Below are 14,841 nucleotides of genomic sequence, written 5' to 3'. Positions count from 1 at the left end.
TCATCTTGTATTGATATTTTTTCAACCCACTAAGGTTAAACTGTATCATCTTTTGGGCCACAACTTTGGATCTAGTTGTTGAAGGCTGCTTGGGTCCTCAGTAGATACAAAACTAAAGGGAATGACTGTCCCTCAACAGTAATCTAGTAGTAGCCAATTGTTTATCTGGGAGGAGCAGGGAACCATGATTTCCCTAATTCAGACACTGTGATGTCATGGCTGTAGTGACTTTGTTTGCTCAGAAATTAGCACCGTGCATGTGTGCTATCTGTGTGGTCCCTCATAAGACCTCTCCTAACTACACTTAATCATGAATAGGGGGCATATAAAGGTACTGTTTAGGATCAAGCTCTCAACCGTCACTTACTTTGGGAATTTGAGTTGCCAACTATGCATCTGTAATTAGGTAAACATATCTATATTTCTAGTTAAAGCTGAGTGTTATAATTTCTCTATAGGAATAAACATACTATTTAGAATAAAGTCTGTGTCCATGGTATCTAAAATATAGTACTAATATTTCTTCTTAAGGTCTAAGAACTTGTCAGGCTTGCTCTTTCGACTGTGTTGTCTTGGCAAGATTTGACAGTCCTGCTTATCCACTTCCGGATACATGTACCTTGTTAGTGGTTGAGGTATGGGCAGTTCCTTGCCCAAAGGTCAGTTTTGCCAAGAAGAAAACAAGCTCGAAATGGAGTGTCTTCTGTGCTAAACATTCTCTCACGAATAGATCAGTGCTGCCAGGAGCAACCATGTCTCACTTCAACAGAACCCTAAGTTATTTAAATGCCATATTCTATAGTTCTTCAAAGTGGTTAAAGATTATCTACCTATGCAGAATACAATCTCTATGTATCTAAAAACCCTGATTGGTCTAACTATAAGTATGACAAGTATGGATAACTATTGACCTATGAATCTTAATACCTATATAACTTAAAGACTAAGACTTTATATTAGAATATTATACAATAAACAACTGTGAAACAAATGAGAACAATGACCTCAAAATGAAAACAATATATAAGTATCTTGATCAGAGGTAGAAATGTACATCGCAATATGATGAACATATACATTGCAATATGATAAATAAATGCTAAAATTGTATCAATATACAAAAATGTTTTAGGCAGAGGTTGAAGCATGTATGCATACAATATGACAAAATAATTTTCCTAGGTATACAAATATGATGGATGAAAATAAGAACATATTCAATATAATTTTATTTTATTTTTTTTTTTTTTTGGTTTTTCAAGACAGGGTTTCCCTGTAGTTTCTAGAGCCTGTCCTGGAACTAGCTTTTGTAGACCAGGCTGGCCTCGAACTCAGAGATCCGCCTGCCTCTGCCTCCCGAGTGCTGGGATTAAAGGCGTGCGCCACCACCACCCGGCTCAATATAATTTTAGTTTATATCATTATACAAGAATCTATACCAGTGTAAATTGCCTATAAGTAATAGCTCATAATTATTCACTAATTACTCACTATTATTATTAATGTGAGTAATCTCACACTAATCTCTTATCCCATCCAATTTTCCTTTTTTTTTTTCAAAGAGATCCCTGAGCCTACAAAATTTCCCCCTAAACCCCTATACCAATTATAATCAACCCCTAAATGATGTCCCTAACCCTGAGGACAAACTTTGTTGGAAGAGGGGACATCACCTTCTAGAATTACTTCCAGCTGTCATAGGGGTGATGTTCTTACTATGGAATCCCGTGAAAGTAAAATGATGGTTAAGTTCTAAGATAACTGTCTGATATAATTGCAAATAGTCTCTGAGTATTTGATAGGGTTTTTTGAGATTCTTATTTGGGGTTCTGGCAAAAACATTGTAAAAACCACACCAGGGAACATGGCACTTATTAGTGCACTTGAGAAATTCCCAAGTTACCGCAAGCAGTAAGCCCTGCTGTGGGGGGGGGGGGGGGTTCTACAAAAAAACTGCTTAGGTAAAAGCAAGCCAAGCAGGCAGGGTTCAGAGAATTTCTGGACCATGGACAAGCAAGGCTTTTAGGCCATCCACCAAGGAGGTGTGGAGTCTGAATCCTCATGGGTGCCAGATGAGGAAGGACACTTAAAAGAAATCCCATACTAACTCAGAACTGACAATAATAGATGTTTGTTTATTTATTTAGGGGTAGACTCACAAATCAGAATCCTCTGCTGGAACGGAGAACAGAAACTGAATCCTCAGCCAGAAAAGACAGAGGATGCATGCTTTACATCGGCATAAATAGTATAAGAGACCACGCCCCAGTGGGCAAGTAACTTGAAAGCTACTGTCTATAGGATTTTCTTGCAGCAACAGTCCACCCTCTCAAGGTTCAAGTCTTACTGAAGAAAGTGTCTAAGTGCCAAGGCATAGATGACTAGAAGAAAACAAGATTTCTGGATACAGCACTGCAGTTGTTCATACGAACTCCTAGTGTTCATCTCAGAATTCATAGTCAAGGCAGATACAATCTTAGTGTTGGTAAAAGGAACAAGGAAAGAAGGAAAACCGACCAATACATGAGCTGGAAACCAACCAACCCCGGAGAACCCTGACTCTGAAACCAGAATCAGTGAAAGAAACACACCCTGGATCTAAGAACTGAGCAGGGTACTAAGCACCTTTAGGTCTGAAGCCAAAACAAAATAAATACACCATTGGTGTAGGAGGATCTTCTGTCTATGTGTTACTTTCATTGGTTAAATAGACTGCCTTGGCCTAGGGCAAACTCAGGTAGGCAGGGAAGACAGAACAGAATTCTGGAAGGAAGAAAGCAGGGTCATAGAGAGCTGCCTGCCATGAAGCTGCCAGGTCAGACATGCTGAATCTTTCCCAGTAAGCCATGAGCTTGTGTTGATACACAGATTTAATAGAAATGGGTTGAATCAAGATGTGAAAGTTAGCCAATAAGATGCTAGAACTAATGTTCCAGACAGTCATTTAATTAATACAGATTTCCTTGTGGTTATTTCGGGGGTTAAGCTAGCCAGGCGCTGGGAATGCAGCCCACTCCTCCTACAACAGAGTGGCTGCCCAATGTGGTCTATGAACTCCACATAAAACCTGAGCAGGCTTGAAAAGGAATTCTAGACACACACACACACACAGAGAGAGAGAGAGAGAGAGAGAGAGAGAGAGAGAGAGAGAGAGAGAGAGAGAGAGAGAGAGAGAGAGAGAGAGAGGGAGTTTAGCACAGCTTTTTGCTATTTTCTAGGGTGTGCTGCAGAGAGATTTCCTGACTCATCAGCTGTACAAAAATAAAAAGCTGCATGGTTTTAAAACACGGCTTCCTGGGCCCTGCCTGGGCCCTGCTGCTGATGCAAACTCCAGCTATGGTGCATTTGTGGGCCTGTGTACTTGTGTGTCCGCTCAGGATTGGGAGGAAAGTAGCTGAGACCATGCCCATGGCTCAGCGCTACCTACCTGGGCAGATGGCTGAATCAGGCTTGGGCAGGGGGGAGAGCATGGTGGATTCCTGCTTCCATACACAGAATGTTTCCAGGCTGTGCAGTGCTCTGCCTGGCAGATTTGCTGTAACTCAGATAAAAAGCTCATCCTCAGAGTTAAAGTGCTGAGTGTGGCTCCTATCTGGAGGTGAAGGAAAAAAAAGCCGCGCAGTTTTAAAACGTCAGCTTTCTGGACTATGCTCCTAGTGCGACCTCTGTCTCTTGCGGAAGACAGAGAATTTGGATGGCATTTTGTGAGTAAAATGCTTGCTTGCTTGTTTGATGGCAATGTGGACTTGCTATCTGCTTGGAACTGTGTGCAGCTCAGGGGCACCAAATGGCTCTGAGGCAGAAGTTCCGGCTCCATTCCAACATGCTGAACTGTGCTGATCTCAGGCAGGAATTATCATAATTGTCATAATAACAGTGCAGTTAAGGTTTAGACTGGGCAGGAAACAGGCGGTACCATATTACCCCTACATGGCACAAGCTAAGTTTTTAAGAAGCACTTAGCATTTTAAGATGTGCTCCTGGATAGTAAAGAATTACAGATTCACAACAGGACAGATTCAGACATAAAAGACCTCTAAATGGGTCACAATGTTGGATGGGTATACGTAGACTTGGAAGAGAGAAGAAAAAGAATATAGAGAATAAATTTAATTCCTTAAAATAAAGTTAATGCCTTAAAAGTGTAAATTCTTTAAAGATACAGAGTACAGATAGTTATAGATTAAAAGAAATAAAGAAAAATAAGCCATGTAAAAATGGAAAATTCACAGAGTTTCGATTCTGTATATTGTGTTTTCCTTAAATTTTTTGACTGTGAAGGAGCTAAACACAGAGAGACATTTCATTATGTGGTCTGCTAAGCATGTATGTTCTAAGGGTATCATGACTTCCAAAGTTGGGTCTAAGGATATGGTGCTTTGGAAAAGAAGTTCTTTTGTTTTCACAGAAGATGAGACCCTGTGGATTGCTTCTATCCCAATATGGTATGCTAGACCACGCCCTCCTGAAAGGTCACTGTGAACACCTTCAGAAAATTACTTCATTCAACTTCCAACTGAGATGAACCTAGCACACAGGTTATACCATGAAAGACCTGAATAACAGCGCTCCCATTCAGCACGAAGCAGTTTGGAGAGAAATAACTAAGTCCATATTCCCAAATATTGTTTATAAATGTTCTTTTACATTTAAAGTGAAATATGATATAGATATGAATAATTTACATTGGTATAAATTTTACTTTATTGATAAAAGTTTAAGGTCAATTTTGTTATGTATATGTATTTCTGATCTTGATTAAGGTACTGTGATTGTGTAGTTCACTTAAAAATGTAATGTATAATCAGGAAAAAAGTTTTTAATGGATAATCATCGATAATAGTCAAGCTTGTAGTCATGTTAGTTTAATTTTCTAGATATATAGAGATATATTTCAGTTAGATAAGCATTCTTCATATCTTTCAAAGACTACAGAATATGGCATTTTAAATGTTTTAATAACTTAGGGTTTTCATGACAATGAGACACGTCTGCTCCTGGCAGCACCAGCTACTTCAAGAGGAAGATGGACATCGAAGAGGCTCCTTATGGAGCTGGTTAGCCATTTGGACAAGAAACTGCTCTTGCCTGGACTGTTGCATAAACTGGACATAAAGAGCCTGCAGAGAGAGAACTGCTGAACTTGCCTAAAGGTGAAATGATCCTTCGGAGTTTCTGATTCATGAAAGAGTCTGCAAGACATTCTGCAGGATACAAAAGAAAGTGACTGAACTGTCTTTGAAATTTCCTGCTTCATGGAAAAGTCTGTTGGATACTATGGGCCTGAAGGCCAAAGATGGATGCACCAACAGTACAAAGAACTTTGGGGGACTGTCTAGGCAGCGAGATGTCTCTGTCATTTCTAGAGTTTTTGAAGTTGCTTACTTCTCATTTACTTAGGTAATATTGTATCCCTCTGAAGTCTTTGATAGAGTTGAAGAATAGATAGATAGTTTTCCTTTGTTACGATAAAAGATAAAATAGATATAAATATTAACTGTAATTCTTGCTTTATAACTGTTTTGTTATATGTAATTTTACTATGTTAAAGTTAAAGCCTTTCTTTTTTGTTTAAACAGAAAAAGGGGAAATGGTGTAGGAGGGTCTTCTGTCTATGTGTTACTTTCATTGGTTAAATAAAGAGACTGCCTTAGCCTAGTTGATAGGGTGAACTCAGGTAGGTGGGGAAGACAGAACAGAATTCTGGGAGGAAGAAAGCAGGGTCAGAGAGAGCCACCCGCCATGAAGCTGCCAGATTAGACATGCTGAATCTTTTCCTCGTAAGCCACGAGCTCGTGGTGATACACAGATTTAATAGAAATGGGTTGAATCAAGATGTGAGAGTTAACCAATAAGATGCTAGAACTAATGGTCCAGGCAGTGATTTAATTAATACAGATTTCCATGTGATTATTTCATGGGTTAAGCTAGCGGGGCCAGGAATGCATCCCACTCCTCCTACAACACACCATGTCTCTGAACTCAGTGCCAAAAATCTTTCTCTGTCCCTAGAATCAAAGCTGGTGAAATAAATAAGCCCTGGGTCTAAATTTAAAGCAAAATGGCTCAAAAGAACCAGTGAAAGAAACACAGTATGGCCGTGATTCAGAGCCATCTCTACTGCTAACCATCTGAACTAACCACTCCTTCTTCTCCCTAGGAAAACTCCACCCCTAAAAAGCCCTATGTAAGCTCCTCTACCTATTAATTTCAAGCTGTTCCTCACCAAGCTGGCAGACACAGCCACTCTCCTGGACTCCTCCTTCCCAAGTAAATCTCTATCTCCAAAGATTGTTGAATAAAAATCTTCATTCACTGACCCAAAATAGAACCTTTCTGGAACATTCTTTAGGAGACTGAACTGAAAAACCTTGCTGAGACACTCGCTGAGGGCGCTGAGCATGCTGAGCAGAAAAAGGAACAACTTTTCTCTGGAACCAGAGGAGATTGCCACAGTTCTGCAGGGGTTTCTGTGTTAGCAGAGTGTTAGCAAAAGTGACATCTTGGGCTGAAGAAGCACATGGAGCTCTACTAGGACATTGTCTTAGGCAACAGAACAGAGTTCAGCTATCACTGTTCTCCAGGAAAAGACCAGGATTGTTATAATCCTGCTGGGAGATCATTCCCACTTCACCCCAGCTTCAGGTAGCCTGGCTTCCCAACAAGTAAGGACATCTCCCCCTCCAGGGCTCAGATATCCTCTTGCAGCTCCAGCCTCCAGAGCTATCCTATTATGGCTGTAAGTAGCCTGGCTTCCCAACAGGACAGGACAACTTCCAGGGCTGAGCTATCCTATTGATGCTTCAGCCTCCAGAGCTGTCCTATTGTGATTCTAGTTAACCTGACTTCCAGACAAGTCAGAACACTCTTCCCTCCAGAGTGTGCCATCATGGCTCCCCACTCCTGTATTGTTCTATACCTCCAGAGCTGTCCTGTTGCAACTTTACCCTCCAGAGCTGTCCCAATATGTCAGGATATCTATGCATCTCTAGAGATGTGATGCACACACTCACCTACACCTAGCATGCATAGGGAAGTTAAAAAATGAACCCACACCCTAGTTACAGACCTCTTGGCTAGTGAGATCTGCTTCTCTGGAGGAAATCCAGCTTTTGCTATGGTTGAATCCCCTGGTAGGTCAACCATGATCCAGTAAAAGGCCACACATAATAAATAAAATATAAAGGCAATAAAAAGAATACTTGAGGAGTTGAAAAAACAGAAAGAAGAAACAAAATTTGCAGAAAAGATAAAAAAGTTTATAAATACTTTGGGAAGGAGGTGAATATGGTCAAAATGCATTTATAAAACTAGGAAAGAACTATGAAAAATGAAGTTTTATCATTTGCAGGGAAATGGATGTAGGAGAAAGAAATAAACTAATTACAACATTCTCAGAAAGATGAATATTTCATGATTTCTATCATTTGTGAGTCTCAAGTATGAATACAGAAAATCCTATTTGTAGACAGGACATGAAACTCTAACAGTCTAACATGGTGCATACGAGGTGCAGGAGCTACAACATGGAGAGCAATGAGGCACTAAGCACCACACTCAACACATATTTATACTTACAGGAAAATGTTCTGATAGAGCGCTCTGTTTCACAAAAGTTTCTCGGGAGGCAGAGGCAGGCGGATCTCTGTGATCTCTGTGAGTTCCAGGCCAGCCTGGTCTACAAGAGCTAGTTCCAGGACAGGCTCTAAAAAAGCTGCAGAGAAACCCTGTCTCGAAAAACCAAAAAAAAAAAAAAAAAAACAAACAAACAAAAAAAGTTTCTTTTTTAAAAGATTGATGTGGGATTTCTCTCTGTATGCTGTGATTACTATTAATGAATAAAGAAACTGCTTTGGGACTAACGGAGAGCAGCGGCAGCAGAACGGAGAGTGCTGCGGAGGTTTTGCTGGTTTCGGACCCCAGCGGCCGGATGGTGAAATCCTCCCTCCAAGGATTCTCAACAGCCACTGCTTCGCCAGAGAGAAGGAAGGGGATAAACGCAGCGCCACGCTCCATGCCAGCCGCACCATGCCGCTTCTTAGTCAGTACAGTCGCCCTCCATTGCTGTATTAACCTGGGTCCGGGGCCTCGGTGGTGCTCCTGATGTTCCTCACCCACCCGTGAAGATCCCAGGTGGGCGAGGGAACAGTCAGCGAGACCACAGTCTTTCAGCTAGCATCCTCTACTCTGATGAGCGGCTGAATGTGACAAAGGAGCCAACGTCTAACCACATGACCAGGGTCCTGAGCATCCAGTCCACACTCACGGAGACCAAGTAGGTCACCTGGAGGGTAGTGTGGAATGGTGGTGGCCTCTCATCGAGCTCCCGGCTGGGCCCCTGCCTGAGGGCAGCAAGGACAGTTTCACAGCTCTTCTGGAGTTCGCAGAGGAGCAGCTCCAGGCCGACCATGTTTTCATCTGCTTCCCCAAGAACCGTGAGGACAGAGCCACCCTGCTCCGAACCTTCAGCTTTCTTGGCTTTGAGATTGTGAGACCTGGGCATCCCCTCGTCCCCAAGAGACCCGATGCTTGCTTCATGGTCTACACGCTGGACAGAGAGGACCCTGGCGAGGAAGACTAGGTGTCAGCCCTGCCCAGTGTCCCTGTGCCCTCTCCCGGGTTTGTCCACATGACGTGATTGTGCAGAATAAACACTCACTCCATTAGTGGGGTGCTTCTTCGAACTGAATGCTGTGTTTGTCACACTCAAGTGTTGGCTTTAATTCTAAATAAAGGTTTCTGTTTTACTTTTTTTAATTGATGTTTAAGGTGATCAGGTTCCCTTTTCTAGAGCAGCCTCCTTTGAATCCGGGCAGAAATAGACAGTGTCACCTCCCTGGCTCAAATCCAATAAAGTGATCTCGCTCACAAAAAAATAAAAATTAAAAAAAGAGGGGTTGGAGAGATGGCTCAGCGGTTAAGAGCATTGCCTGCTCTTCCAAAGGTCCTGAGTTCAATTCCCAGCAACCACATGGTGGCTCACAACCATCTGTAATGAGGTCTGGTGCCCTCTTCTGGCCTGCAGGCATACACACAGACAGAATATTGTATACATAATAAATAAATGTTTAAAAAACAAAAAAAAACTGCTTTGGACCTATAGCAGGGCAGCACTTAGGTAGGCAGGGAAAGCTAAACTGAATGCTGGGAGAAAAGCAGTGGTGTCAGAGAGAAGCCATGTAGCCCCACCAGACACAGATACCCGGAACTTTACCCAGTAAGTCACAGCCCCGTGGCAATACAGATTACTAGAAATGGGTCAAACTAAGATGTAAGAGTTAGCCAATAAGAAGCTAGAACTAAAGGGCCAACGAATGTTTTAAACAATATAGTTTCTGTGTGATTATTTTGTTTCTGGGTGGCTGGGATAAACAAGTAGCCCCTTCCTTACCACAGATTAGTTCCAATGTGGTTGACTAAAATCTACTCAAAACCTGAGAGGGCTTGAAAAGGAATCCTAAACACAAAAGAACAGAGTTAACTATGGTTTGGTAGTGGCATTTTCTTAAGTGTAATTTGTTTGTAAGCAGAGGCATAGCTCCTCTAAGAGACGTTTTCCTGATTCAGTGGTAGCAGGAGAAAAAAAAAAAAAACATGCTTTAAAAATGTCAGCTTTCTGGCCTGTGCTGCCAGCATGAACTCTGGCTCTTTCAGGAGACCGAGCATTTGAAAGGGGTTTGTGAGCAACAAGCTATGGCTTGCTTGATGGCAACATGGACTGGCTGTGTGCCTAGAGATGGGGCACTGTGCATGGTCCTCAGAGGCTGAAATCAGCTCTGCCATGCTGAACTGGGCTGGGCAAGCAGGAAGTACCATATATACCCTAGTAATGGTGCAGCTTAAGTTTTTAAGTGTTTAGCATTTTAAGTAGCGCTTCTGGTCAGAAAATAATTATAAATACACAATAGGACAGATTCAGACATAAAAGACCTCCAAATGAGACACAGTGTTGGATAAATGTACATAGGCTTTGGAGAAATAAGAAAAAGAGTAAAAGAAAAAGAGACAGAGTATAAATAGTCATCAATTAAAGGAGTAAAAATAATAAATAATATTAAAAAGTAATAGAGTAAAAACTAATAAACCACATAAAGATGGAGAATGCACAGAGAGTCTAGATTATGTATACTATTGTGTCTTCTTAGAATTTTTTTACCGTGAAGAAGCTAAGTACAGAGAGACATTTCATTGTACAGGCTGCTCAAGCTAAACCAACATATATACTTTAAAGGCTTCTTAATTCCAAAATATGGGTCTAAGGATATGTTGCTTTGGAAAAGAGGCTCTTCTTTTGTTTCCACAGAGGATGAGAACCTGTGGATTGTTTCAAGACTAATATGATTTGATAAACCAAAACTCCCTGAAATGTTGCTTTGAACACCCCTCAAAAAATTATTTTACCCACTAAACAACAGGAAGCAGTTTGGAGAATAACTACACCCATATCCCCAAATATTGTTTATAAATGTCCTTTTACATTTAAAGAGGGATATGCTATAGAGATCTACATTGGAAATGATCTTATTTATTAACAAACTTAAGGTGTATATATATATATATATATATATATATATATATATATACACATATATATGTATGTATTTCTGATTTTGATTAAGGCATTGTGTTTGTGAAGCTCATTTTAAAATATGATGTATAATTAAGAAATTTAGATTAATAGATAGTCATCTATAATAGTCAAGCTTGTAGTCATGTTAGTTAGGATTTCTAGATATATAAAAATATATTTTAATTAGATAGGTACTCTTCAAATTTTTCAGAGACCTTCATGGCATTTAAAATGTTTTAAGGAGTTAGGACTTTTCATGAAATGAGACACATCTGCTCCTGGCAACACCAATCTATTTCAAGAACATGGTGGGTATTGAACAGACTCCTTGTGGAGTTAGTTAGCCATTTGGGCAAGGAACTGCTCTTTTCTGGACTTCTTGATGAACTGAACATGCAGCATCCACAGAGAAATGACTGCTAAACTTGTCTAAAAGTGAGATGACCTTAAGGGGTTCCTTCATGAAAGGCTCTGCAGGATACAGAAGAAAGTGACTGGCAAACTGCCAATATAGGCAGGACTGTCTTTGAAATTTCCTGCTTTGTGTAAAAGTCTGCTGGGTATTATGAACCTGAAGGCTAAAGATGGATGCCCCAACAGTACAAAAACTTTGGGTGACTGTTCAGGCAGTGAGATGTCTCTGTAAAGTCTAGAGTTTTGGAAGTTGCATACAATGCACGTACTGTTTACTTAGGTTATATTATATCCTTCTGGATTCTTTGATGGAGTTGAAGAATTTATAGTTATAGTTTTCCATAGTTATACAACATTGTCTCTGGCACTGCCATTTGGAGGAACAAATTTTATCCAAAGGTGAAAACTAACTAAAATTACAAAACATAACATATGAGCTGTTCATTTTAACAAGTGGAAGGAATAACCAAGGAATAGTTTCATACATGTGTAATCACAGCAACTCAGTACACAGAAGTGGAAGGAACATTGGTTAAATGTCATTCTGGAGCAACCATCCTCATTGCATCTGTGAACACCCAAACCTTGGCCCTGATTATCACTGGAGATGTCAGTGTCTAGGTTTCTGGCAGGAGGGCCCTAGGCTGAGAGGCACACACTGTGGCACACCCTCACCCATCAGAGCCCCAGAGACCCCAGAGACGCATCCTCATACACACAACCATCACCCACCAGATCTGCAATGATCAGAATTTTGGTCCTCACTGCACCTGGAGAGGCCCAGCGATGGTAGAGTAGCCTCCCAAGACCCACAGCTATCCCACACCGCACCTGCAACCACCAGACCATGGGCCCTGACTGCACCTGGAGAGAGGCACCCTGAGCTGAATCAGAGACCACCAGAGGCACAACCTACCTGAATTAGAGGAAGAATGACCACCTGAGCCACAAACCCCAACTGCACCCACTGAAGGAAGAGATGGGCAGAAAACAAATTCTTAACACAAAACATCCAGGAAATCTGGAAAACCATGAAAAGACCAAATATAAGACTAATAGAGATAGAAGAAGGAGAACTCCAGCTCAACAGCACAGAAAATACATTCAACAAAAATCATAGAAGAAAACTTTCCCAACCTAAAGAAGGTTATGCCTATGAAACAAGAAGCTTACAGAACACCAACAGACTGATCCAAAAGGAAGTACGCCCACCACATAATAATCACGACACTAAACATACAGAGTAAAGAAATAATATTAACAGCTGCAAGGCCAAGTAACATATAAAGGCAGACCTATCAGAATTATACCCAACTTCTCAATAGAAAGTCTGAAAGACAGGAGGTCCTGGATAGATGTTGTATAGACACAAAGAGACCATGGATGACAGCCCAGACTACTATACTCAGCAAAGCATTCAATAAACATAGACAGGAAATCACATTCCATGACAAAACCAGATTTAAACAATATCTATCTACAAATCCAGCCCTACAGAAAGTACTAGAAGGAAAACTTCAACCCAAGAAATGCAACTACACATACAAAAACACAAGCAATAGATAATCCCACACAAGCAAAACTCAAGAACTGAAAGACACATACACAATATAACAGACAACAACAACACCAAAAATAATAGAAACTAACAATCAATAATTATTAATATCACTTAATATCAATGGTTTCAATTTGCCAATAAAAACACACTGGCTAACACATTGGATATAATAACAGAATTCATCCCTCTTCTGCAGGTAAGGAACATACCTCAAATTCAAATACAGACATCACCTCAGAGTAAAGGGTAGGGAAAAGATTTTTCAATGAAATGGACCTAAAAACAGGCTGGTGTAGTTATCCTAATATCTAATAAGATAGACTTCAAATGAAATTGAATCAAAAAACATGAAAAGGATATTTCATGGGGCTGGAGAGATGGCTCAGAGGTTAAGAGCATTGCCTGCTCTTCCAAAGGTCCTGAGTTCAACTCCCAGAAACCACATGGTGGCTCAAAACCTCTGTAATAGGTCTGGTGCCCTCTTCTGTCCTGCAGGCTACACACAGACAGAATGTTGTATACAAAATAAATAAATAAATAAATAAATAAATAAATAAATAAATAAATAAATAAATGGATATTTCATTTTCATAAGAGGAAAAATCCATTTAGATGAATTCTCAACTCTGAACATCTATGCCCCAAATAAAAGAGCACCCACATTTGTGAAAGAAACATTACATAATATGACATAACATAAAATAGAAAGCAAAAATCTTAGCAATATTGCTAGCATATGTTTTGTAGATAGCAGAAATGAGACTAATGGAGATTCCAGGAAATATTTGTTCATATTTATAATATCTATTTTAGTTTTCGTATGCATTGTGTAGGGGTATTGTGACTATTAGTGTTACTATGTAGAAGGAAGAGGATGTTGCATCCCTTGGGGCTGGAGTTACAGGCAATCACGAACTTACAACAGTGGTTTTGAGAAATAAATTCTGATCCTCTCAAAGAGCAGCAAGGGCTCTTCACCTTTGAACAATCTCTCCAGACCATCCAGGAAATGTTCAGATGCACCTTCTCAATTCATGAACTGAAGACAGAGACCCAGTCTCTGGCTCTGCAACTCCACTCTCTTGCAACCCGGAGAATCCTTCATCTCAGTGCAATGGGACAATTTATTTTCCTCCTAAGAGTCTTGCCAGAGCTCTCTTCACATCTTTATTCCTTAGACTATAAATGAAGGGGTTCAGCATGGGGGTGACCACAGTATACATCACTGAGGCTCTTGCAGCAGAGTGTGAGCTATGGGTCACAGCAGAACTAAGGTACACTCCTAGGCCTGTGCTATAAAATAAGGAGACAATGGAGAGGTGAGATGCACAGGTGGAAAAAGCCTTGTACTTCTTCTGAACTGAGGAGAAAGCACATATGCAGGAGACTATCCTGAAGTAAGAGTAAAGGATTGCACCGAGGGAAGTGGCTGCCAATAGGACAGGTGCAAGATGAATCATCAGGTGGCTTGGAAAGTTGTTTGAGCAGGTGAGTTGGGCCAGCTGGTTAAGCTCACAGAAGAAATGGGGGATTTCTACATCTGTGCAGAAGGACAACTGTAGCACCATTAAACTCTGTAGCAAGGCATGCAGGACGCTAACAACCCAGGACAGCAGAACCAGCAGCATGCAGACCTGGGGGTTCATTATGACTGTGTAATGTAGGGGGAGACAGATGGCCACATATCGGTCATAGGCCATCACAGCCAGCAGCAAGTTGTCCAGTTCTCCAAAAATCAAATAGAAACACATCTGAGTGATGCAGTTTTCATAGGTGATGGCCTTGCTCTGTGTCTGGATGTTCAGCAGCATCTTTGGGACTGTGGTGGAGGTGAAGCAGATGTCCACAAAGGACAGGTTAGAGAGGAGGAAGTACATGGGTGTGTGCAGGTGAGACTGTGAGATGACGGCCATGATGATGAGCAGGTTCCCAAGCACTGTGACCAGGTACATGGACAAGAACAGTGCAAAAATGAGGAATTGAAGGTCTGGGTTTTCTGAAAATCCAAGAAGAAGAAATTTTGAAATTCTTCTTGTGCCGTTGTTCCCTGATTCCATGAGTCACATGTATCTGTGAGAAAAGATAAGGGAGCACATTACTGACATATATAATATGCTGCAATTTATATTTTGAACATAACATCTGAATTGAGTCTTTCTAATGGGTCCTCGTATGGAGTCCCTGATGCTAATTTTAAGTGATATTCCTTTTGCTATCAGGGAATTCCATCAAAGTTCATATATTCTTATAATTTTAGTGATGAATTATTATTATAAGCACATAGTATCTCCTGATT

The 14,841-nt window shown here is 40.8% G+C and overlaps 1 protein-coding gene and 1 pseudogene across 1 annotated transcript; one reads left to right on the top strand and one right to left on the bottom strand.

Annotated features, from left to right (window-relative positions):
• The first annotated feature begins 7,930 nt into the window (after positions 1–7,930).
• LOC119808191 lies at positions 7,931–8,747 on the top strand (annotated as a pseudogene).
• A 4,922-nt stretch (positions 8,748–13,669) lies between these two features.
• On the bottom strand, positions 13,670–14,602 carry LOC119807641 (olfactory receptor 1082-like). Its single transcript, XM_038319725.1, has one exon. It carries the CDS (start codon positions 14,600–14,602, stop codon positions 13,670–13,672), a length of 933 nt encoding a protein of 310 aa, XP_038175653.1.
• Between the last annotated feature and the right edge of the window lie 239 nt (positions 14,603–14,841).

This window comes from Arvicola amphibius, chromosome 2 (assembly GCF_903992535.2).
Source record: "Arvicola amphibius chromosome 2, mArvAmp1.2, whole genome shotgun sequence".
NCBI lineage: Eukaryota > Metazoa > Chordata > Mammalia > Rodentia > Cricetidae > Arvicola > Arvicola amphibius.
Note: the sequence above shows the minus strand (reverse complement) of the source record. Positions and strands in the feature narration are given on the sequence as shown.